At 39.6% G+C, this 26,599-nt stretch overlaps 1 protein-coding gene across 1 annotated transcript in view; it reads left to right on the forward strand.

The window, feature by feature from the left end:
* ITGA2 (integrin subunit alpha 2) overlaps positions 1–26,183 on the forward strand; it is a 105,973-nt gene extending 79,790 nt beyond the window's left edge. The window contains exons 18-30 of the mRNA XM_020880338.2: positions 2,112–2,222; positions 2,810–2,892; positions 5,037–5,178; positions 6,241–6,333; positions 7,135–7,211; positions 7,298–7,381; positions 10,789–10,891; positions 12,398–12,508; positions 13,435–13,539; positions 15,740–15,853; positions 18,890–18,979; positions 21,846–21,962; positions 22,397–26,183. Coding sequence (XP_020735997.2) covers positions 2,112–2,222; positions 2,810–2,892; positions 5,037–5,178; positions 6,241–6,333; positions 7,135–7,211; positions 7,298–7,381; positions 10,789–10,891; positions 12,398–12,508; positions 13,435–13,539; positions 15,740–15,853; positions 18,890–18,979; positions 21,846–21,962; positions 22,397–22,477 — 1,311 coding nt within the window. The 3' untranslated portion in view covers positions 22,478–26,183. The remainder of the gene's footprint in view (positions 1–2,111; positions 2,223–2,809; positions 2,893–5,036; positions 5,179–6,240; positions 6,334–7,134; positions 7,212–7,297; positions 7,382–10,788; positions 10,892–12,397; positions 12,509–13,434; positions 13,540–15,739; positions 15,854–18,889; positions 18,980–21,845; positions 21,963–22,396) is intronic.
* The last annotated feature ends 416 nt before the right edge of the window (positions 26,184–26,599 follow it).

Genomic DNA, 26,599 nt, shown 5'->3' on the forward strand with positions numbered 1-26,599 from the left:
ATTAAGTTTTACTTGGGATGGCAAGTAAAAGGGCTAAAAATCAAAGACAGTGCTTTCTTAAATGTTTAATAGGAAGAACTTTTAGTTGACAGTAAATTTTATATTGACATTTTCATATCAGGAGAATATTTATTTATTTTTAAGTGATTGAAAAGAATAACTCTAATTTCCCTTTTCATTTTTGGATTTAAATTGATGTAGGTGAAGGATGGTAGATTATGAGGTAAAAACTCTTTGCTCTAATCTTATGCCATAATTACTACAGTTCACATGGATTTTTAAATTCTCCAAAGTAGAAAAAGTGCTTCTCAGAAGAAAATTTCTAAAAAAGCTTATCTTATAAATTATATGATTATTTCCCCCCAAAAAGCCAGGTTATGGTATTTAAAGTATAATTTATTCAGGAAACAATTTTTATAAGAGCTATTTAAGAACTTTTCCTCGAATGTGGTTCTCAAAGTATAAGATACATAAGAATTGCCAAAGAAACTTTTATAAGATCTGTATGCTGGAAGCACCCCCCCCCCCCCACCAGAAATTCCCTTCAGATCCAGGGACTATGTCTAAGTGGCATCCCCAGACATTTCTCAAGTAGATGGATGATACAGAAATCACATCTCAATAAGTTCTAAGAATTGAAGAACGAAGAGTTGGATGAACTAAAATCAGCTGAGTAATTTATTGTTCGAGTTGAAGTTTCCTTCTTTGTGAAGGCCTCGACATCTTTTGTTGATAATGTGCCAGTTATACAGCTTCTTTAAAGGAATAAAAGCCAGCTTCCATTCTCTCTTATCCTTGTGCTAAGTAGTGGGTCAAATTAAACATGTAATCCATTGTGGGGGAAGTAAGACAGCCAGGATGTGGTGTATGTATGTATATATATAAACTGGAGAAAGAAATGGCAACCCACCCCAGTATTCTCGCCTGGAGAATTCCATGAACAGCGGAGCCTGGCAGGCTACAGTTCATGAAGTCACAGAGTCAGACATGACTGAGTGGCCAAACTACTACATGTGTATAAACATGTATTCTCCCCCATGTGTACTTGTGAAGTTTTTACAAGGTGTGTGTTATTGTGGTCAGCTGAGAGGTATTGTTCCAGGTAACACTGTATTTGCTATCAATACCAAAGTCCATCCTATGTGCCAACTCTGTAGCTGAGGATACATTTCCTTGCAGTCAGGAAGTCACTGCCCCCACCCCCCACCCCCTGTCCAAAGGGCTCAAGACGGAAGTCCTGTTGAGATAAAGATATCACTCCTAAAAAAAGGAAAATTTGATTTTTAGTGCTTACCAATGTACAGGCATTCTTCTTTCTTGAAGAAGAATGCTAGATGGTGTCTGCAGCCCTGATTTGGCATTATTTTCATTGTTCAATAGACGGGAAAACCTCAAAAACTAGAAGCAGCCCAGGCCTCTTGGAGCATTGCAAATCCTCCACCATCTTGACTAGAGACAAAGAGGAGCTCTCCTACTTACAGCCGGACGGAGCTGGTTTTAACGCCTGCTCAGTGATACGTGCATCATCTTCTGCATGCGAAAGAGCCCTAACAGCTAGGCTGGAAACTGGGGAGCTTAGTTTTGAGTATGGGAAGCACTTTCACCTGGTTTTGTAGACTGGAGACTAGGAAGGGGTGTTCCCTTGTCCATTCCTGACAATGAACCCTGGGCACTTTCCCTTCCAGGTCATAATATTCTCTTCCAGAGATCTGGTCAGGACACCTGTAGATGCCAAAAGTCTTGGCAGTAGGAATGGGAAGAACATGGCCAACAACCCAAGAGCTGGGTACTGACAGAGGGATCTTCTGAGCATTGAAAACTGGATATCTTATCTAAATATTGATCATTATATAAATAATGAAATGACTGATGAGTTTACCTAAGAATCACTGCTTCAGATTTTTACTGAGCCCAAGTTAGAAGTCTCTTATAAGTGGAGAGGCTAACAGCAGCCTTAGGATAGAAGTGAAGGAGCAAGAGCCTTGAAAGTTTAAAACAGAGCTATTCTGCATGATCGAGAGTGGACTGTGTGTTTAATTGTGAGCACATGTGTGGTCATTTTCTTGTTTGAAGCTGCCATGCCCTAATCCACTAACTCTGTGTGTGTTTAGGAGCCCTCTGATACTATCAGCCCTCTGAATCTGTGTATGAATATCAGTCTGGAAAACCCTGGCACTAACCCTGCCCTTGAAGCCTACTCTGAGACGGTCAAGGTCTTCAGTGTAAGTGCGGCTTGCCTTTCTTGGAATTCCCGACTAGCCGGCAAAGTTTTAGTCACTGCCTTAGTGCTTGAAAGATACTTAGGACATAGCCTAAGTTGGTAATTTTCTAATTGAAGTACAGTTACTTATGGAAAGTTCACCAGTAGGTAAGTTCCATGAAGATAGGGATTTTTGTTTTCCCTTGTTCCCTGCCCTATTTCCAGCACTGTGAGTAGTGCTTGCCCTGCCATAGGTGCTCAGTAAATGCTTATTGAAGAAATAAATAACAATAAAGGGAACACCTTGTGTTCACAACCATTTTAAAAAAATAAAATGGTAAAATTTTCTGAAATTCTCTGTATCACTCCATACTCTATCACATCCAGTTTTATCCTGCACCCCCAGGGAGCACCACCATCCTGAATTTTGCATTTATCAATGTTTTTCTTTCTGATGTTGCTAAACATGTATATATTTCTAAAATATGGTTTAGTTTCACAAGGTTTTGAACTTTATGTAAATGGAATAATACTATTATGTGTTCTTCTACAATTTGCTTGTTTAACTCAATATCAAATTTCTGGGGTTGTTTTTCTCTTTTTTTGTAGATCCCTTTCCATAAAGACTGTGGTGATGATGGAGTTTGCATTTCTGATCTAGTTCTAAATGTTCAGCAGCTGCCAGCTACTCAGTAAGTTTTACTTTAAAGCACAGTGAAAATTGTAGAAATAAAAGATTAGATTACTTTATTCAAGTGATTGCTTATGGAAATTTTTTTCTACAAAAGAAATGTCATAACTCCTAAAAATCCTTAAAATCTAAATTTCAAAGTATCTAGAAATAAACTTAACCAAGGAGGTGAAAGACTTATACTCTGAAAACTATAAAATGTTGATAACAGAATTTGAAAATAATCCAGAGAAATGGAAAGATATCCTGTGTTCTTGGATTAGAAGAATTAATATTGTTAAAATGTCCACACCAAATTACAGATTTAATGCAATCCCACTCAAAATATCCATGATGTTTTTTAACAGAACCAGAACAGATAATTCTAAAATTGATATGGAGCCACAAAGGACTCCACATTTTCAAAGCAATTTTGATAAAAAAGAACAAAGTTGGAAGTATCTTCAGGTTATGCCTTAAAGCTACAGTAATCAACAGAGCATGGTTTGGGCACAAGAGCAGACATATAGATCAATGGAACAGAATAGAGAGCTCCGAAATAAACCCATCTACTATGGTCAATTAACCTACAACAAAGGCAAGAATATACAATGGAGGAAAGACTGTCCCTTAAATAAGTGGTTCTGGGAAGACTGGACAGCTACATGTAAAAAAGATAAAATTAGAACATTTTCTTGTCCAGATACAGAAATAAATGCAAAATGGATTAAAGACCTAAATATAAGACCTGAAACCTCAAAACTCCTAGAAGAAAGCAGAGGGAGAACACTGTTTGTCATAAATTGTAGCAGTAGTTCTTCTGTCTCTGTCTCTTGCAAAAGAAATAAAAGCAAAAATAAACAAGTGAGACCTAATTAAACTTAAGAGCTTTTGCACAGCAAAGGAAACCATTAACAAAACAAAGATAACCCACTGAATGGGAGAAAATATTTGTAGATGATGTGACCGCTAAGGGTTTAATATCCAAAATATATAAACAACTTGTACAACTGAATGTCAAAAAACCAAAAACCTGATTTAAAAAATAGGAATAAAAAATAAAATAGGAAGACCTGAATAGACATTTTTCCAAAGAAGACATACAAGTGGCCAACAGGCACATAAAAATGCTCATCAGAGAAATGCAAATCAAAACCATAATGAGGTATCATGCCATTTCCTACCTGGCAGGATGGCTGTCATCAAAAAGAACATAAATAACAAATGTTAGTGAGGATGTGGAGAAAATCAAACTCTCTTACACTGTTGGTGGGAATGTAAACTGGTGCAGCCAACTATGGGAAACAGTATGGAGGTTTCTCAAAAAACTAAAAATAGAACTATCATATGGTCTAGCAGTTCTACTCCTGGACATGCATCCAAAGAAAACAAAAACACTAATTCGAAAAGATAGACGTACCCCAGTGTTTATAGCAGCATTATGTACAATAGTCAAGGCATGGAAGCAACCTAAGTGTCCATCAATAGATGAATGGATAAAGGAAGATGTAACACACACATGTATATACATATTTATGTATACACATTTATAAATATAATATTACTCAGCCATAAAAAGGATAAAATTCTGCCATTTGCAATAATGTAGATGGACGTAGAGGGTATTTTGCTTCATGAAATAAGTCAGAGAAAGACAAATATTCTGTTTCACTCATATAGAGAATCTAAAAAACAAAACAAATGTATATAACAGAACAGAAATAGAAAAATAATAAACTAGTAGTGGGCAGAGGGAAGGAGGAAGGGGCAAGATCAGTTCAGTTCAGTCGCTCAGTCGCGTCCGACTCTTTGCGACCCCATGAATCGCAGCACGATAGAGGTATGTAATTAGGTGATACAAGCTATTAATATCATATAAATGTAAAATAGTTAAGTAACAAAGATATATTGTACAACACAACAAAATATAGTCATTATTTTGTAATAAATTTCAATGGAATATAATCTATAAAAAGATTCAATCACTATATTGTACACATGAAACTAATATTATAAATCAACTATACTTCAATATAAAAAGTATAAATTTCAACTTCTCTCTTCCATATAAAAATTATTTTTTAAATGAGTAAAGTATTTGAATGCTGACTTAAAAAAAGAAAACAAAACTGCGATGACTTTTTTTCTCCTTTTTACTGTTAACAGACAACAGCCCTTCATTGTCAGCAACCAGAACAAAAGGTTAACATTTTCAGTCAAACTGGAAAACAAGAAGGAAAGTGCCTACAACACTGAGATTGTTGTTGATTTTTCAGAAAACCTGTTTTTTGCTTCCTGGTCCATGCCGGTATGTGAAGGCGCTCTGGTGTGAACTGCTATTTTTGTTGTCAATTAGTCTTCCTTCTACTCAAATTTCCAGGTCCTCTGTGTTTTCTGAAGAAACTCCTTGTGGCTCCCAGCTAGTTAAACTACTTGAGAACATAGCCTGGCTGCATATCTAGACCAGTTCAGCTTCATGGCTTGGATCAGATTTTTCCTTTGACCTGACGCTTGGCAGCTGTAGCCAGACTCTACCGTAAACTCTCCTCAAGCCATCTGTGCGATGAGGCTGCCGTGGAGCTGCACAGATGCTGGGAGTTGCACTTGCTCTCAGAAATTAGAGTCCCACAGCTCAGCCCAAACTTTGTAACCGCAGGTCTTGCTGCTGCCAAGATAACGCATTCCAGTGAGGTCAGTTAATCATGTTGACTTGATCGCTATACCAGGAACACCCTTGACCATGAATGCCCCCCGGTCCCTCTGCCACCAAGCAGTGAAAAGGAGAGAAGGGAAAAACTGAGGTTTTCCAAATTCACTACTTGATGAAAGGATTTTAAAAATGGTTTCATCCAGTTTCAAGTCATTGTGAACTTAATAGATTTAGTGTTCTACACCAATTCTGACTTTAGTGTTTAAATTTCTTCTGCCAAATGACAGCTTCTTAAAGAGAAGAATCCTGAGGAAATCTAAAGATGATTCTTTTAAGTTATTTAAAATATAAACAAAAGCTATATTTTACTTGCTTTTCTCTTGAAACTACAACTTTCAAATATATTGAGAGAAAGGTACGTATTAAAGACAGCATTTCTAAATGGTGGATTAAATTAATTTTGTGCTTCTGAAATATGACATATGATTTATTTCTGGGGGAAATTTCAGTATCTGACTTGTTTGTTTTGTTGGGTGACCTGTCTAGCAATAAAAATAGATGTTAGCCATCTGGACAATACATAGATTTTCAAGTCTTGGTGTGAACACAACCTCATTGCTAAAATGTCTAGGTGGTTTATATTTCCTTTGGCACATATGTGCATGAGCGCACATACAGACATTGAAAAAAATTGATCATTGCCTCTCTGGTCTCATTCAGGTTGATGGGACAGAAGTGACCTGCCAGATTGCTTCATCTCAGAAGTCTGTTACCTGCAATGTGGGCTACCCTGCTTTAAAGAGCAAACAACAGGTACAACTTCCATTTCATCCCCAAATCCATGCTGGCCCCTTCTCATCATTGGTGTTAATTCACCAGTGAACCATCTTTCTTTATTAAGTGTCATCATTTGAGAGGCACCACAAAATAATTGGCTGCATATTTAAAGGAAGTTTTTAAATATCTGCATGCTTTAAGTTATTAATAAAAGTGGGATTTCCCCCTGTGCAATTCATTTCCAAAGACACATACAACAGAGTTTTTTCTAAACACATTGACCAACACCAATCAAAGTGCTTTACACATAGTCATGGATATCATTTGTTAACCCCTGGTGGTAAGCAGATTTTACATCAGCACAAAGCCTTCAAATTCAGACAAGTATTAGTGCCTGTGATATGTATGGTGGTGGTGGTGGTTTAGTCACTAAGTCGCGTCCAACTCCTTTGTGACCCCATGGACTCTAGTCCGCCAGGCTCCTCTGTCCATGGGATTTCCCAAGCAAGAACACTGGAGTGGGTTGCCAGTTCCTTCTCCAGGGGATCTTCCTAACCCAGGGATCAAAGCCGAGTCTCCTTCTTTGCAGGCAGATTCTTTACTGACTGAGTCATTAGGATGAGACCTGCTGTATGTATTTGTTAAGTAAATTCAGTTCTATTCTGAAGGTGAGGCAAGGTGGAAAAATACATAGATATTCTACAAATTAGAAAACTTAAGTTTCATAAAATTCAGAATCACATGGGAGTGAGTTTACTTTTATGGGACACTTTTTTTTTCATGTTGGTCCCTGAGTACAAAGCATCATAGATTGATGAGTTTTCATTTTGTGTATAGGTGACTTTCACTATTAACTTCGACTTCAATCTTCAAAACCTGCAGAATCAGGCATCTATCAGTTTCCGAGCCTTAAGGTAAAACATGGTGAAGTCATGAATTGATGAAAAGTGGCTTTTCTAATATTTCTCTTTCAGTAATTTGCTAATATTCCTTTCAATAGCGAAAGCCAGGAAGAAAACATGGCAGATAATTCAGTCAACTTAAAACTCTCTCTGCTGTACGATGCTGAAATTCACATAACAAGGTAGGTGAAACAGTGGGGAGCCTATGATCGCAGCTCACAGCACATTTGGTTCATGACTAAAGAAGTCCTCTATATGCTCATTCTTTACTGGAGAATTTGAATTAAAATATTTCCTCCTTGTCAACTAAAACAGAAATCCAGGGGGAAACTGGTCCCTAGGGGACTCTTGAGGGACTCTTTAGGTTTACTGACTAAGCAATACCAGAAAGACAAAGGGATGATCGTCTGTCACATGCCAAGCAGAAGCCCCCTGCAGCCCTAGGGCGAGCTGTCAGAGCGGAGTTGGCAGGGCCCCAAGGAGCCGCCACCGCTTCCTTCCCCACCGCGGTGCCCTGCTGCCCACATGAGATCTCCAGTGGTAGCCCCACTCCTGGACATGAAAGCCCTGGGCACAAATGTTGAATCTCGTCACAGAAAATTCCTGGCGTAGTGGATTGGAGGTTTCTTCCAACCAGGATGAAATGAGGCATTTTTCAAAAGAGGTCATCCAGAAAGAAATGAGTTATTCCACTTTCTTGTCTGTCCAAAGCAAGTAGACCTGAGTGCACCAGCCAGAACAGTGCCACTTGATACCTATTATCTTGAGTTGTTCAGAGAGACTGGTGTCTTGCGAGGTGAGTCACTTGTAGACACCACAGGTGCTGATGTTATCACCTTCATTCCCACTTAGTGAGGCGGGTTCACAGGCACAGACATATTGCGGCACAGCCATGCAGGTACAGAAGTCCCAGGTGCGGCCCACCTCCCAGCCTGGGAACCAGAGTTCTCTAGCTGCTGAGACACCATGGCAACGTCGCAGCACAGATCAATGACCCCTGGAAAACACACAGCAGCGTATCCCCAGGGAGCCAGGCTACGGAGTGTCCAGTGACCGCAGCTTTTTCTAACATCACTCCAGCCTCTAAAAGCATGGAATATGTGGATCATCCAACAGATCCCTGAGCAAAAACAAAAAGGAAAATATGTCATTATGTCTAGAGCTCAAGACACATGAGCAAAGATGAAAAGAATGCTTCTGTATCAAGTGAGTTGCAAACGGCAAAAGCAGAAACTGTATCTCAAGTCATCCATCCCTGAAAAATTATTCAGTAACTGCAGATTTCAAAGGGCCCTCAGCTGCTAAAATAAGTAACTGAAAACAGCTGCAGCCTAAGAGATTGCTAGGACCACATTACCCAAATGTTTTCCTTCCTACCTATAATGCTACTTTCTCATCCTAAATGCTTTTTGTTAATAGAGCCTTTGCATCATTCCATTCTCCCACCATGGCCAATGTTTTCAGTTATTTTAAGATGAAATAAATGTAATATTGAAGTAGGACCTCATATTTACTAAATCTTAGCTATGTATTTGTGTGATGGTAAATTGGATTCTCAGACATTCTGATGTTTAAAGTATATCATGCAGTTAAAAAAATATGGAGAATTATCGAGAATAAAGCTAAAGTGGCTCGTAAACCTACCATCCAAATAATTTGTCTTAATATCTCTAAAAAGAAAGATGTTAAATGTGCACAGATAGAAAATCCAAACATCATGGAAAAATGCACAATGAAGAGAAATCATCCCTCTGATCTCCTCTGGTCATTTTGTAATGATTAATTTGACTGTTCCAGAATATTTTCCAGATGCAGGGTCTGTCTATCTACTAGGATATATGCCTCACACACACACACACACACACACACACACACACACAGTTTACTTACTTTTTGAAGAAAAAAAAGTCCTACCCAATCCCAATTATTGAGTATATCCCTTAGGAACCATTTTGATACTATATAAGTGTGCAATTATATTATGCAAACATGATGGGTGGAAAGAGATGACAGTAGAATTTATTTCTGAAACCGGATCTGCCCCACTATAGCTAACTAGTGGGGCTAACTATAGCTAACTATAGCTAGCCCCATTATAGCTAATAATATAAATATATTGATCAGTATTTAAGTAACTGATGGAACCCTTAAGGAACAAATGAAAGAATGCTGGATTGCTTTTAAATGCAGAAACAGAGTGTATTAATCAGTTTAAAACTGGCCATACACAGGGCCTCACACAAAGATCCGAAAGGCACATACAGCCAGCCTTTCTATTTTATTTCTTTAATTAATTTTTATTGGAGTCAGGCTTTCTGTTTTAAATCCCAGTCAGTTTTCCCATTTTCCATGTAAGGCTGACAAATCATTATTTCCTCTCATAGACATAACCTTGACAAATACTACATTTATTTAAGTCCCTTTGACATATTTTCCTTTTGAGAATTTGGGGAAAAATTCTTAGGCATAAAAGAGAAAAAGGCAAGATTTTCAGTCAAGAAACCAAAGGACTATCTTGAAAATATCCAGTCCAATTTTTTTTTAGGAAATAGAATCAACATATTATAATTAGGATAAACTGTCTGATGGCAATAAATATTGCTTCTCAGACTCCTGCCCCTGCTATCTGCCCTCTATCCCCCAAAGAAGCTGCCCTGGTTTGAATTCAGCCTCAGATTCCCAGAAATGAGTGAAGAGAGGGAATGGTATTCAGTTACATTTCAGTCTGGGTGGTCCTGTGCGGGTTCCCTCAGGCCTGGTCATTCTTTCACTTGCAAACCCTACTCAGCAGCCCCAGGGAAAGACATTCAGTTAGGCCATTACCTCTAGGTCTAATCTAATAACAAAACTCCTGAGTCAGCCATCCTAGAAGTGGTTTCTGTGGTCGGTGGTGGAAACAGATGGACCTACCCCAAGTTAGACCAAAGCATCAGAGTTGGCTTGGAACTAAGGATCGTTGTCCTTGTTTTGTCATTAAGTTGTGTCCGACTGTTTGCAACCCCATGGACTGTAGCCTGCCAGGCTCCTCTGTCCATGGGATCTGCCAGGCAAGAAGACTGAAGGAATAATACACAAAATGTATGCCCTGTTTCACAGGCATCCAGTGTTGAGTAGTGCAGGAGCTAATGCCTGATATCTTAATATTGTATAATATTTCAGCCATTATACCAAGCGGAAAATCCTCTGCCTTATAAATCTGTTCATCCAATCAATAAGGACCAGGTGTCCACAGTATTAACTCAGCAGTCAATATAGCAATCTTGCAAAGAGTTTCACTACAAGTTCTACAGAAATACATTTGTACTTATTTTAGAAACTTACAACTGATATATATATCTATATATACAACTGACATAACACAAAGAATCTTAGCAGATCATGAAGGCATATGTTTTGAAAGAAACTTGTTTTAGCCTTGGAAATGTATACTGGCCCTTAAGGCCATAACAAATATTTCTTTTCCTTGTACCTAAATGTGAATTCTTTCACTTGTAATATAAACTCGAAGATAATATAAGTAAAAGAAATATTAAACTTCAAGAGCAATAGCATAACTAAAATATTCAGCTTTACAAATATCATCCAACAGATCTACCAACATAAATTTTTATGAAGTCTCCTTGGATGGGAATGTTTCTTCTATTGTGCACAGTTTTGAAGATATTGGTCCAAAATTCATCTTCTCCATTAAGGTTGGTACACCTGTCATAAGAATGGGAAATCAAGAGAAAGGAGGGCAAAATGAGGGCAGGAAGAGAAGGAGAAAGTAAAAGTGAAATATGCCAGTGGTTCTCAAATTTGAGCACACATTAGGATCACCTGAGTCTTGTCAAACACCTACCACTGGGCTCCATCTCCAGAAGTTCTAATTGAAAAGGTCTGGGGTGGACTTAACAATATGCAGGTCTAACAAGTTCCCAGGTGATGTGGATGCTTCTGGGCCAGATGCCACCACAAAGATGGGACATCCATAAGCAAACAGTTGGGTTTTGTATTGATACATAGTTTTGTATCCAGGGTAGAGATAATTGGTGTATTTTGAAAGCAAATGTTGAATATTAATCAACAGAGTATTAACATAAAGCTACTACTATGGACAGCAGTCTCTGGAATATGATGCCAATTTATGCTGGGAAACCACTTCTGTTTAGTTTAAACAGGTTCAAACTTCTGTTTGAGTAACTTAAAGCTCACCATTCGTATACAAATATTTACTTTGTACAATCATGCTAAGTAGTATACAAAAAAATTTTTTTAATCAATTTCTATTGGCTATTAGTTGGTAATTATTAAAGTTTGTTTATAGTTATATAAAGAGAAATGAATTTGTGAGAGAATATTTTATAATGACATTACATAAACTTTGTTAAATAGAAAGGAAAGAATCCATCCACCAGCCTGTCATTTTATTTTTGTACATATTCTACTAATCTGTCAAGTGGTTACAACTCTATAATTTGGTGACAATTTGTATTCTTTAAAAGGTCCTTAAAGGAATCTTGATTTGTGATAATCTTGATTTGTGATAATTTATGGAATTTATAAAATGTGCATGGTATTTGGCAGTTACTTCTTTAATGAAACATTTAGTCAATTAGTAGTAACAATAAAATAATATTCAAAGACATATAATAAGTATCAGCCTTTGTATGAAATGCTTTATATATGTTAACTCATTTAATTCCCAGATCAGTTATTAGATTGGTAGGATTATTATTCCTATGAGCGTCCTTTAAAATGTGTAACCCCAATAGGGCATGAGCCGTGAACAATTAGGACAGACTTCCCACCAGTGAGAATAGAGGCTATGCCTGTGCATAACTTCCGAGTTGCTGACTATCTTTATTTTACAAATGAGAAAACTGAAGCATGAAGAGGTCAAGTATCTTGCCTAAACCCCACTGCTATCAGGGGCAGAGTGGGACTTCATGCCCTGACAGGCCAAACCCACAGATGGCAAGTGTTTTTAACCATCTCCTAAGTCACAAATTGTGTACCAGTACAAATCATAGATGTTGAGATTTTAATGAAAGATAAAACACAAGGACTCAAAGAGTCCATAAAGTAGTCACTCACTTCCATAGGGACTCAATCTAACTACTTAATAGTTGCCCGTCATCAATCCTGAGGTTACTGATCACTTTCCTTGCAATGTGTGTCTGATGTAGCAGCAATCAGAATGTGTTCTTACTACACAGGTGACAACAGGAAGTGTTCCAGTAAGCATGGCATCTGTAATTATCCACATCCCTCAATACACCAAAGGCAAGAACCCGCTGATGTATGTGACTGGGGTGCACACAGACCGGGTAAGGGCGGCCAAATTGCTTATAAAAATGCACACCTTCCATGCGGAAACGCGCCGTGAGGTGGGGGTGATCATAGCTGCCATCTTATAGATGAGGAGCTGAAAAGATAATCCCTCTGCACCCTGGGTGCAGTTAACTAGCCGTTAATTTCATATGAGAAGCAGGATATTGTCATCAGAAATGTCTGAGTCTAGGGATTTACAGATAGCAGAAATTATTATTTGCATCTTGTTCTGATCAGGTGAAGATCTGACTTTGTCAGAGCCCTGTTTATAGAGAAGTTAGCTGGCTGGGAAGTGAGGGTTGAACCCATGATGGGAGAGTAATTGGGCCACACAGCTTCAGTCAGTAGCTTGGTTTCAAGCTCTCAGCCTGGGCGTTTGTCTGGGACTTGTCCACCCCAGGTGCTCATTTAATCACTTGGGTCGTTTCCCAAATCTGTGTGATGGTGAGGCCTACCCCGGGCAATTATATCAGAATCTCCAGGGCTGAGGCTCTAGCACTGGTGTTTTCCTTTAAAAGCCACCCAGGTAGTTCTGATATACTCTAGCCAAACCCCGTGGTTAGCACTTAGCTAATGCTACAGCAGCATTACTTTTGTGGTGTTCATAGGTGACTACAGGGAAGCAAAAGCCTAAACTGTTCCACAGGAAAGAACCCAAGTGAAATCACTCACAGTCAGTTGTTATTCTTTCATCACACATGGACTGTTAAGAACCGGTACCATGCCGTCCAGTCACATCAGAAGGATTTGAATCCTTCAGAATTACAGTAGTGATGTACAGAATTGTGGCCAGGTCAGCACAATGAAGGGGATCCTGGGAGCCCTCCCCTGCCCCAACATGGGACAACAGGATTTCCTAACAAGTTGAAAACATCATAAACCATCTTGCTTCCGAAGACCAATTTGATGCCCTTCTTTGTAGGCTGGTGACATCAGTTGCAAAGCCGAAATAAATCCACTGAAAATAGGACAGACGTCTTCTTCTGCATCTTTCAAGAGTGAAAATTTCTGGCACATAAAAGAATTGGTAAGGACAGGTTAATGGGGTGAAAATTTCCTTGGGTGATTCACTGTTTGTTTTCCCTGGAAATTGAGGCACTTCTTTTTTCCTGCCACCACACACGTGGGAGAACTTTCCTGTTCTGCCTTTGATGGTCTGTGTGAATCAAGAAAATATACGCTCAAAACCAGGTTATTGGCATTATCACTTATGCCATTATTATAATTTCATGAAATCAAAAGGACCCCAGGTCAAACGAGTTTTGTGTTGTGCATGTTGGAAACACTGCAAAGAGCTGGGCGGGAGCTGGGCATGTATGCAAGGTAAAGCCTCTCTCACCTTCTCCACAGAATCACTCATGTCTTTATTGAGCTGTTAAATTTGACTCTGGCAACCCTTCTCTGCTTTCCGTATTTTATCATATCCTGCAGCGCAGCTATATGCCACTTTCTTTGGGAAAGAGGCTTGTCTAGTGTCAAGCATGGTGCTCGGCACATTATTAAGTATTCAAATACATAAACATTTAGCGAACAGTAAGATCAAGCCTTCCCAGGGGGTTGAAGGGTAAAGAATCTGCCTGTCAAACAGCAGACGTGGGTGGGATCCCTGGATTGGGAAGATCCTTTGGAGAGGGAAATGACAGCCCACTCCAATATTCTTACCTGGAGAATCCTATGGACAGAGGAGCCGGTGGGCTGCAGTCCATAGAATCGCACAGAGTTGAACATGACTGAAGTGCCTTAGCACACATGTACAAGATTAACGTCGGTTCTCCTCTAGGAACAACGTGGAAATTCTCCTGTTTTCCTGTCATTGCAATTGTTTTATTTCATAAAGGATGGGAAAACAGGAAACAAGGAAAATGAAACAGTTTCTTAAGTAACTATAGTGTAAGTACAGTGTAAATGTCTAAATTTGAACAGAGGTATGTAAAAATGCCCAAGAGGAACTCACCTCAGTGCATGCCAAAATATGATACCTCTTAGAAGTTTCCATATTTTTGTGAAAATGTTTGATTTTGTAAAAATGGCAACTTCCAATATAAAGCAAACGGAACACAAAAAGCTACAAATAAACTAAAGTTCTCTAGAAATCTAACAGCTGACCATGTAACATTTACTGAACATTCTTCTTTCTAATCATTAATCTATAAATAGGCACATGTATACTGTTACATAAGTGGACCAAGCTACCTCTTTTCATTGGACAATATATCATAGATCTTTTAACAGGCTTTATTTTTACAGTAGTTTTAGGTTCACAGCAAAACGAGTTTAAATTACAGAAATTTCCCATATACCCTTGCCCCCACATACCCACAGCCTCCCACACTATCAAATCCCCCCTATTGACATATCCTAATTACCCAAAGTCCATGGTTTACATTAGGTATACTCTTGATGTATAGTCTATGAGTCTGGACAAATGTATAATGACATGGTGCACAATTATGGCATACAGAGTTGTTCACTGCCCAGAAACTCCTTTGAGCTACACCTGTTCATCCCTCTCTCCCCACTAATCCTTCCTTGGTAACCATTGACTCTTTTAATGACGACTTTTTTAAAACTCAAGGAATGCATCTTTATCATGAGGTTACTAACTAAACTGAACTGAATTTTGTGTATATACACAAAAAAGTGAAAGTGTTAGTCACTCAGTAGTTGTCTGACTCTTTGCGACCCCATGGCCTGCAGCACACCAGGCTCTTCTATCCATAGGGATTCTCCAGGCAAGAATTCTGGAGTGGGCTGCCATTTTCTCCTCTAGGGGATCTTCCTGACCCAGGGATCAAACCCAGGTCTCCCACATTGCAGGCAGATTCTTTACCATCTGAGCCACCAGGGAAGCCCTTTGTGTATATATATTCAGTAATAAACTAGTACACTGTTGATAAACATGAATTATTTCTTTTGTTTTTTTCTCTCTCGTCTATAGTAGTGCAATAAATAGGCTTGCTGTATTTTTCTGCACTCATTTATGATTATTTCCTGAGGCCTTCCATACAGATGGGAAATGGCAGGGCAAAGGATATGTACTTCTTACATTTTGAGGCAAAGTGCCAGAATCTCTAGAAGGGTTATATAATAGTTACTCATAGTTCACGAGACTGCCAGTTTCCCTAGATCCTCCCCAGGGTTTTATCGGTCTTCGTAAAATTTTAGCATTTCTTTTTTTTAAGCTCATACTAACTTCTCTTCTTTTATCATTGACTCCAACCTGAAAGAACTGTAGAACTGCTTCATGTAGTAACATCACATGCTGGCTGAGAGACCTGCAGGTGAAAGGAGAATACTTCCTTAATGTGTCCACCAGGATTTGGAATGGGACTTTTGCAGCAGTAAGTATCAGCTTTATTTATTGGGTTTATGGATAGCAAGGAAACGTAAAGCTTCATTTTAAGTTCACACCTCTTGACAAAATTAGCATTCTGGTTAATGTCAGCCGTGCCCAGTGGCCCCAAGCAATCTTACCTTGGAAGGCAATATGCTTCCATCCCTTTCCAAGGCTTGCCCAACCTGGCTGTGCCTCTGAATCCCCTGAGGTGCTTGTAAAGCGTCTGCTTCTTAGACAGGCCAACCTACCATAGCAGAATCCCTGGAGTGGTGTCGGGATCCCCTCTGCTGTCTGGGGTGCGGGGGGCCCCCTTCTCTATCTGCCTCCTCGTGTCTTCCCTGACCGTCTGGTCTCTGCCACACCCAAGTCAAGGCCCGCACAGCCTAGCCTCATTCCTGACACCCCCAGGTGGCTGCTGATTGGTCTCGGGCCACCTCGAGGGTGACTCCGACCTAAGCATCTGTCTTCTAGAGCCAGATAAACACTCTGCTCTCCTGTTCTTACCCCTTGTCTCATGAAATCTCCAGTGTGCTTCCAATTTTTTTAAAAGTCATTTCAATCTCATGAAAAGTTCAAAGAAAGTGCCAGAACAATGTCAGTGTGTTATTCCATCAGCAAGTGTGACTTGGCAGTAGTGATATCTGCTTCCAATAGAGATTTCGGAAGCCAGAATTTCAATCTGGCTCGGAAACTGGAAGGATGGACCAAGCTCTTTAAATCTGACTACATAAGCAGCGAGTTGTTCATTTTACTAACACTGGCTCTAAGGCAAAATAAAAATTAGTCTAAAATCTCCAGGGAGCCTTGTAGCTCTAGGTGATTTTAAAATGAATAAATCAGTCCTTAAGGTGCTTACCAACTATATCCTATTCCCTATTTGCTAACCACTTCGTGATCTCTCCAACAGACCCCATTCCCTGCTGAGGAGTTTTATGTAACATTGGAGAATTAGCTCCCTCCAAACTTGTCCCTGGAACAAAAATATAAGCAATATTCTTGGATAAAGAAATAACAAGAGCTGTGAAAGGCAGGGGAAATTTTGCTAGAGAAGTGGAGGAGTGAGGAGTTGGGTTTTCTGCTTGTTTGCTTGCTTTTAGTTGGTTTTCTCATTAGTTGCTTTCAAGCCTCCAGGACGCTTCTAAATACTGTAAGAAGCAAAGCAGGCAGTTATGCCACCATCCCAGCTGCTGCAGATTGCCGCTGAGTTTTACCCATTGGATCTTGGCTCCTTGGATTTGAGGAACAAATGTTTTCATAGTAATCTTTGCCAGCTGGGAAGGGAAACCGTTGCAAATCAAAAGGCAATCACTCCAACTCTGTAAAATGCATTTGGTTTTTCTCAAGTTTGTTTAAAGCTACATCATTTTAACTGTAAGACTCTTTAAAGTACCTTCCCAAGGTTTTCAGAAGCAGCAGTTTCATTTCTGGGAGCAAAATTTTGAAGCAGTGTATTATTTATCCTGAAAAACACTCATAGGAATTACTGTATATCAAGGCTTATACATCTTCCTCCTTCATGAAAGGTCAAATGTTTCTCCCCACCTTGTTTTCAGCTATTTCAACAGCCAAGTGGATGTTCAGACTACCTAGGAGACCCAGTCTGAAATAGGAATCCTATTTCCTGTATTAGAGCCCATTAATATAGCACTTTTGGCCCTTTTTCTGAGGCAGTGTAAGTCAACATTTCAAAGTAATTTCATCACAAAGCGATTGCTCAGACCTCCAAATCAATGGCATGTTGGCTCTTTGTAAGGAGAAGGCTGAATGTTAGAAGGTGTGACTTCCCACTCCTGGGTATGCATGGCCCGCCCACCTCCACTTGTCAGCCGTGCTGGGGACCGTGCGCCTGTGCAAACGGCCAGACTTGGGAGGGCAGATATACCTATCGGTGCTGTAAGGAAATGCTTTCACCTGTACTCCACAGGGACTATGAAGTGAGCATTCACTGAACTGTTCCTCCTTTTCTAATTTAAACCATTGTCAGTACTCTTAATGTTCCCCAAATAATGTATGTTTGAGGGACCAGTGATCAGGGTTAACTTCTGCTGCAGTCTTCCATCTTGAGAAAATTAAGAAGACTAATCAGAGACTGAGCCAGTGGAAAAGAAATAAATTGCTCACTTTTTGGATATGCATTCTCTTCTTCTGGCTCCCAGATATAGTTTAGCAAATTACCTCATGGAGTATATTGAATCATGTGCCCTGGTAACCAGAAAAACTCAATCCTAGTAGCCAGAGCATGGGAAGGCAGTTCTCAAATCCAGGCATTCTATTTTGTCTCAAAATAAGCATCAGTCCCAATATTTTATTATAGAGAAAACAATACAGCAGTAGTGCATAGCTTTTTCTGTAAGTGCATTCAAGAACACATGTAAAACTATTTCATTTTTGGAGGTTAATAATAACATCAACATAAAATGTATGTCCTTCCAAATGCCTGCCCCAAATCCAATATTTTTGTAGAAATACTTAAGAAATCTGAAGTTATCACTGTTATATAGCACTGACATAAGGTTTAAGGTATCTGCCACTGACATGTGTGGTCCTTAAACAGTATTATTTATACGTGTGTACCCAGAGGAAAAACTCTCTTCTTTTTGAATGTGATTTTCTATTTCATTTTGTGACTTAGGCAAGTATAAAGTTTTCAATTTTCTCTCATGTCACAAACTTAAGTTTTTAAAAGCCTAAACTATGATCTTTCCCAGTTAAAAACTTCAGTTCTAAACCTTTGTTTTTCATCCCTGTTTTCAAGTTGAGAGTCGTCTGGAGAGTTTTAACAAGCTGATATCTAGACCCCACCCGCCAAGACTCAGTTTAATTTGCCACTGCAGGGCCCAGCCACCCACAGCCCACACGCGGGCTGAAGTTCCCACGTGGGGTCCTGTCCTATCAGTGATTTAAGCGCACAAAGATGTTTGAGTCTTCAGAGCTGGCATTTGCTCTAGTCACTTTCCACAAGGAAATAAATAATGGACATGTTGTTTTATGCATTAACTTCTGCTAGGATAAAAATATACTCTTTATTCTTATGTTCCAGTCGACTTTCCAGACAGTACAGTTAACAGCAGCTGCAGAAATTGACACGTACAACCCTCAGATATACGTGATCGAAGAAAACATGGTCACGGTGAGTGCTCACGTCCCTCCCTGTGGGTCGTGGAGTCTGACAGTCATTCCATTTCTGACAGTTTATAGAACAGTCATTCTTCTCACCTACCTGTATATAGAACTTAGTGAAACTCTCAAAGTCTAATGTTTATCATGTTGAGTTTTTTTTTCTTTTTTCAGGCAAGGATTTATTAGGGCCCCTGCTGTAGCAGGTGGGGAGCAAGAATGAGTTAACAGATTCCCTTGCTTCCTCGCACCCTGAAAGGGGAGCTGTTTTCTCTTATATGGGGTGAGGGTAGCGGGGTGTATCCAAGGGTCGGGCTGGAGGGGTGGCTCAGATGGTTTGCCCACCCCTCTGCCAGTGCTGTGTGCAGGGGGCATGTTGAGCTTTTGACAAGGGTGTTTGCTACTCAAAAAAGCCCAGTTATGTACTTGCCCTACTCCATGTCCCCACGTTGGCAAAGTTGGATCAGACATGATGATCCCATAGAAGGCAGGGTGCAAGGGGTTTCATCTGGCTGTGGCTCCCTTCTCACTGCTTCAGCACCTCAGCTCCTCCTTTCTGCTCATGCTTACACTAAGTAATCTACATCCTAGGCCATGAAGTCTAAGTCATGCTCATTTGAATCATACATAGTATTTCAGAGTACTTTTTTTTTTAAGTACTGAAGTATGCTTAATAAATAAGGCATTTATTAGAAGGCTTTTTTTTTTAAGTAGTACTCCTTACAAATGATACTGACACTATATGACACATCCATTCATTAGATCTTCAGTCTAGAAAACTATAAATGCTTCTCTTGATTTAAAAAAAAAAAAAAGATTTGGCAAAGAAACATATGTTCACAGAAAACAAAGGCTCACTGTTGCAAGAGCTGGCATGGGACAGCCTTCCTTTGCACTGGAACTCTGCTCAGAATACGCTGTGTTTAGATATAGCAGGATTTCCATGCTCAGTTAATCTGCTGGCAGAGACCTGGGCATTTTCCTCCCAATGCTTTTGTTAGGAATTGGAAGCCAGTTCAAGACTCTGCCCCCAAGGCCAGCTGGGCCGCTGGCCTCAAGTTCACTGCTGCAGCCTATGGACTTGGCTAAAATGCCAATGACCTTGCGAAGCCTGGACTCTCAGTGCCTGCGTGTAGCGCTCACAGCACTGCTGTTCCACTGCTGTCCCAACAAAAATGATTCCGCACAGCATGCTTTTCTGCTTCTGGTTTAGGGCTGTCAGCGAAGGCCCACACCCTATCTTCAGAGGCTGGAGTGTGGAAAGCCAGAAATGGAGCCAAAGGAAATGTGGGATTCAAAATCAGAGTTCTATGAACTTAGCCTGCGGGGTTGGGAGAAGGAAATACTCTACATATGTTAAAAGTTCATTTCAGAAAAATGCAGTATTCAGACAATACCTGGACCTCTGCTGAAATCTTTAGGAAACCTGGACTAAATAAATGTGTTAATGAAAAATTCAAATTAACATCAATGAACCTTTTGGGAGATTTTTCTTTTCATGGTTTTCTCTGCTCAATGCTGATAATAGAGGCTGACTACTACTTGTGTCTATAAAAAAATTTTTTTTAATTCAAATACTATTTTAAATAATTTTTAAATAGTTTTTGGAATCCAAAGAATAAACTGACCTATCCCTATAGGTAGATGAATGATTCTTAGATTTATTTGAATTCTAAGCCTGCCTAAAAATCTGATACAAAAATCTTGTACTCATGGTTCCCTAAAGATCTATGGAGCCTGGATTAGGATGTTCTAAAATAGACAGAAGTAGGGATATGATGGCCACTACACAATGAACTATATGAATTTAGTTATTTTATTCCTAAATTTATGAAGCTTTATTTTAGCTCTTCAAAATCCAAATTAGAAGAACTATAGTCACCAAAAGACCAGACTAAAATTTAGCCCAACTCATAAATGCTTTGGTGAAATGCAGCTCATCTCTCATTGTAATTCAGTGTTAAATTCAAGTAAGTAAGTTAGGTTCCTCTCATTTGGTTCCAAAATGTAACTCTTTTAAGAATATTCTTTGTGGAGGAAATGGTTGTGATCTTTCCTCAATTAAAAAATAATAATAATACAGTGTTACAGTTAGAACTTACAGCAGCCATGCTGATGTTGTGGTTTAGTGGCTAAGTCACATCCGACTCTTTGCAACTCCATGGACTGTAGCCCACCAGGCTTCTCTGTTCATTTGATTCTCCGGGCAAGAATACTAAAGTGGGTTGCCATTTTATTCTCCAGGGGATCTTCCCAACCCAGGGGTCGGCAGGTGGATTCTTTACCGCTGAGCTACCAGGGAAGCCCAAAGTCACAAAGACTGACAGAAAATGGACATTAAGAATCACATGTAGCCTCAAGGGCAATTTATCATTGAAAATGTCAGCTTGAGTCTTGAGATATTACTTCTACTTGTTAACAACTCATTATCAAGTAATCTTGAGTGAGAGTAAGTGAAATCAACATTTTAGGAACCCAATACAAAATTGTTGTTTAATCACAAGGGATTTGGGTGGTTAATTTGTTGACTCCCCTCCCCAAGACTGGGCTCCAAATGCTTTCACTTGAATGGATGTCAGAAACTGAAGTTCCCATTTCATAAATGATTAAAGCATCTGAGATTGTCAGAGATGACTTACCTGCTAAGTACTGATGCAATTAAAGGAAGAAAAGGGGAAGACTTGCGTGCTTTGCCTGTATTTGCAGGCTCATTTTCTCTGGAGATTCTACTTCACAATGTTTAACTGAGGATTGCAATCATGAGGAAATCACATCCCCTTTCTAGACCATCACGTTTAAGATTAGAAGATTTGACTAGACCATCTCACCTTTTTTCCCAGTCTAAAGTTAACACAATTGTTTTGTATATACACTTACAGATTCCCCTTACGATAATGAAACCCCATGAGAAAGTTGAAGTACCAATTGGAGTGATAGTAGGAAGTGTGATTGCTGGAATCCTTTTGCTATTGGCTCTAGTTGCAATTTTATGGAAGGTAAGAACTGTTTCATATTTTAAGATATGAGGGTCCTAAAGACCTCTGTCTTCCAATTTTCTTATCACAGAGCTGCCCTAAGTTTTATGTTGTAAGAAAAAAGGAAATGCAAGTTTGTTTGCATATTCCCACTCAAGTTTTTGAAAACAATCAGTAAGGATTTTATCTCCAGTGGTCTTGATCCCTTTACCCCAACCTTCTTTCATGCTGACCCTGAATGTTTTGTTCAGCTGCAAATAAGCAGACCCTGAAAATTTTTAACTTTATGCAATTCATTCAACTCTGGGTATCAATCTCCTCCTTGAAGGGCTGATGCCAGGTCAATATTCTGCACAGCCACCTCTCTGGAGCGCCCCACCTCCAGGGGCAGGGGGTGGGTCTGGGTCTCATACAAAATAAGCCACAACTGGTAACATTTTTACATCATCTTACAGCTTGGATTCTTCAAAAGAAAATATGAAAAAATGACCAAAAGTCCAGATGAAACTGACGAGAACACAGAACTCAACAGCTGAATCACCCAGCAGCTCCCACTGCAGTGGGAAGGGGCACACTAGAGCCGGGGGTTGCTATTCGCATGAATGGATTTTTTTTTTTTTTAATCCCAGGGTAACTTAAATAATGTAATAATTAGAACTGCAGGTCAGTTTGGAAAGAAATTGTGAGGGGATCAGGAGGTCAGGGGTACAAAGGGTAAAAGACTTATTTTATATGGAGGAAAACGTGATCTTTATGCTGGCTGGTCCAGAGTTTACATTATCATGTACATTGTATCTGAAGCATGACATGTTTCCAAACTGGAGAAGTCTTAGAGAAAAATATAACCTTTGGGGGTGGGGGAACCCAATTATTTAAAACAACTGTTTTTAAACAAGTGGAAGTAGTAGGTGTAGATACATCATTAGCTTGGATTTTGATACTGTTGGGGAAAAAAACAGATCTTCAACTTTTGCTGCTTGTCCAGAGTTGCCACAGAGGACATTTTCAGTTATAACTTTGTTTATAAACGAGGTAAAACTTGCTGTTGTCAGCCCACAGCTGTTTTTCAGAGTCCTGTTTCTTGTGATGATGTGCTTATCAAAACATGTTTGATGACTGGTAGAGCCTCCTGCAGAGGAAATCTCTTAAGTGGCGGAGGGTTAGTGGCCTAAAGAGTTTAGAGGCCACAGCACTAACTTTTGTTTAGCATCTATAACATTTATAGTAAAATCTTGTCTGCTGGAGTCCCCACTGGGAAGGAGTAAGACATTTCCTTTCTCCTTTAGGATGAAAACTGGCTGACCTGGCTGGTATCTTGTGAGTTTTTGAAATTTGAGTAATTGCTTTGGGATCCTTTCTGCTTCCACAGTGAACCTCTCCCACGTCCTGGTGCCCCCATATTCTGCGAGCCCACAGCTGCCCGCCTTCCTCTCCAGGAGTCCGGAGTTTTCCACCCTCCTGGGACCTCTTGTCCAAACCTCCACTCCCAGGGCAGGGGCTCTTCCCCAAGTGTGAGGAGAAAGTCATCCGTTCCGCTTCCCGCACTTGCGTGAATTACTGTATATTCCCCTTAACTTCAGGGAGCTGTTTGCAGTCGTTGCTAAACATGTAAGAAAAATTAAGCCCAAGTGAACTTCTAATTGTTGATATTTCAGGCAGGGTAGACAAGGTAAAATATAAACAGTCTCAGGAATTTGCAGGAAATGACAAGGAGGCCTTAGAAGCCACCTAGTAAGCACCTGCTGTGCTTGTTTCTGGAGAACTTACGTTTCCAGAAGAACGACTTCAGCCTGGGAGTCTGCTCACCAGACAGCCTCAGGCCCCCATTCCTGATCATCTTCTTTAGTCATCGGATTGGGATGACGCCTGATGACCTGTATTTTAACAAGCGTGCAGGTCCTTATGATGTCAGCGGGCCACCACGCGGACCACCACCCGTTCCTCCTGCTGTACCTTCTTTTCTCTGTCGGCTTCTAGGTTCATCCTCTAGGAGGGCCCGAGAGAAAAAGCGCAGAGGCAAAGGCTGTGGGGACTGTTTTCTGTCAGAAAATACATACTTAAAGCTTCAGACAAGTCACTCAGCCTCTGAAACTTCAGCGTCCTCATTATAAAATGGGGGAGACTGGGGTGGAGCTCAGTAGTGACACTTTCAACTTTTAAAAACCCATTGTCTGGGTTTCTTATAACACAAATAGACAATCCTCCCAGAATGTGACACGAAGTCAGGAAAACAGGCATGAGCCTGTGTGTACCTGTGATGGAAGCGCAGGGCTGTCTGCACAGTTCCGGGATTCATTTTGTGTCTGACGAAACAACGGGAAAAGAAACACTTAGCAATAAAATGTCAGGGGGTTCTAACAAAAACGACATGGTATTCTCTACATGTGGTAGAGCCCAATTCTTGTAACAGCTGTGTGGACTCACTGTTTCATTCCAAGGATTGTTTTAAAAAAAGAATGGAGGGAAACTGGTCATTATGTTGATAAAGACTATTTAATAAACCGGGTAACTGCTGTATATATATGTATACTAGTTCTTCAAAATAATATGCTAAGAATTCCAGCATGTCATCCTCCTTTACCCTGCCTCTAAGCTTCCTTAGATAAACACTAGATGGAGGTCACGTGCCCACAGCAGGCTGGCGAGCTCCGGCAGGCCTCGCCTTAGATGAGTCGCCTTGATGGCACTGTTTCCACGAAGGAGCTGGATTACTGCAAACTTAAGTCAGCCACGCGTCTGCACCATTTATCTCGCTGGGCTAAGGTCTCTCAGCCCTGGCACTACTGACACCGGGGGCCAGGTAACTCTTCCCGGTGGGGGCCTGTCCCGTGCGTTGTAGGATGTTTAGCTGGCCTTGGTCTACAGCTCTACCTACCAACATCAGAGTCACCCTCCCCCTCGTGGCAATCGAAAAATGTCTCAGACACTGGCTGATGCTCCCTGGAAGGTATAGCTGCTCCAGCTGAGAACCACTGCCCGAGGGCACGTGGCCTTAATATACAACTTCTGTTAGCAGACCACAGGTCTAAGGCAGAGGCACCACTGAGGAGTATTCCCTGAGCACTTTTAGCAAAGGTTGAATAGTCATCCAAGATATTTAAAAATTGTTAAAAAAAAAAAAAAAACAAACAGCTCTGTATTCCTCTTCAGCCATACTTTTGTTTTAAAAGTAAGTAGAATATAGGGCTTAAAAGATGTCCTCTTAAAGTTTCCATTTCATAAATGGTATATAGACAATGTGTATAGAATGTGGTAAGAATTGAGTTGCTTCATGCATGGCTGCCATACAAGCTTTATAAAATAATAAAGTAAAACAGTCTAAAGAAACTGCGTTGAAATTTGAATTTGTGCATTTGTTCACTTCAGCAGCAAGCTGAGAAACTGGACAGATTCCTAACTGAGTGTGTTTTTATAAAATAGTGAACATTTACTGTGAAAAAAAAGTGGAAAACAATTTATCATAATCACACAAGTGATTATACTGATGGTTATTACACAAGTAGTTATTATAAAAGGTGTAATTTTATAGTCTATTCTGATATACAGTTCTAACTTAATATATGACAATCTCATAAATTAAGATATCATAAGCATTAAACAGGATTCCTCAAACTTCGCTCCCTGGTCCATCTTTAATACAGTTTGCACATAGAAAATAATCATATACACAACTTGTAGGAGTATGCCCTCATTAATGCACACTCATTCTAATCAATTAGGCTAAACATCTAGAGGTAAAAAGTATATATGGGGGCAATGTTTGAAACAAAATGTTAACTGTTTGAACCTTAAAGAATGAAAATGTAGCCATTATGTAAATATTAAAAAATGGTTTCATAAGTGGTTTATTTTGGCAGATAAAGTCAAAATGTAAATGTATATGTTGCACAAGTACGTTAAATTGTATATTTTTTTAAAGACAAGTTGTCTTGGATAGTTTCCTTCATACATAATGTATAAATCTTTAAGAATATTTGCTGTTTTGATTAATTGGTTTTTGTCTTTCCACCAAAAATGTAAAAATGAATGTATGCATGTTTGTACATGAAGTGTCACAGTTCATTTGATTTCTAAGAAACAAATTGGAGCAATAATCAACATAAATTAAGAGCTTTTCTCCTATTAAAGTATGAGAATCAAACAGAAGAGTATCATTCAATTGTAAACTACTCTTTACATAGCACATTACTGAATATCATTAAAATCATTTTGAAAATAAAGCTATTCACTTTGGAATTTGAACTTTTTGACTTATGGATCTCACTGTATTTATCTTGTGCACTCACTGTACTTGAGAACAGTCAGTCAAGACTCAGAAGAGTGAGGATGTATCTCACCACTTACAATAGCAGTGGCCACATGGATGATCTGCAGGCAGCAAATCGCCTTCACAGTTTAGAGACGAAAGTCTTGCTCCTCACAGTGTGGTTGACAGGCGGGCAGCATTTGCATCACCTGGAGCCTGTTACAAAATGGAGCTCTCAGGTGCCACGCAGAACTGAATTTCAACTGGAAGTTTAATAAGATCACCAGATAATTTACAGTATGCTAAAGTTTGAGAAGCACCACTCTAAAGCACAACTTTTTCTGGAAAGAAATTTCTCTAGAAAGAAATATGTGCCTAAAACAGAAAAAAAGAGTCAAACTGCTGTAGCCTA

Source organism: Odocoileus virginianus, chromosome 14 (assembly GCF_023699985.2).
Source record: "Odocoileus virginianus isolate 20LAN1187 ecotype Illinois chromosome 14, Ovbor_1.2, whole genome shotgun sequence".
Lineage (NCBI taxonomy): Eukaryota > Metazoa > Chordata > Mammalia > Artiodactyla > Cervidae > Odocoileus > Odocoileus virginianus.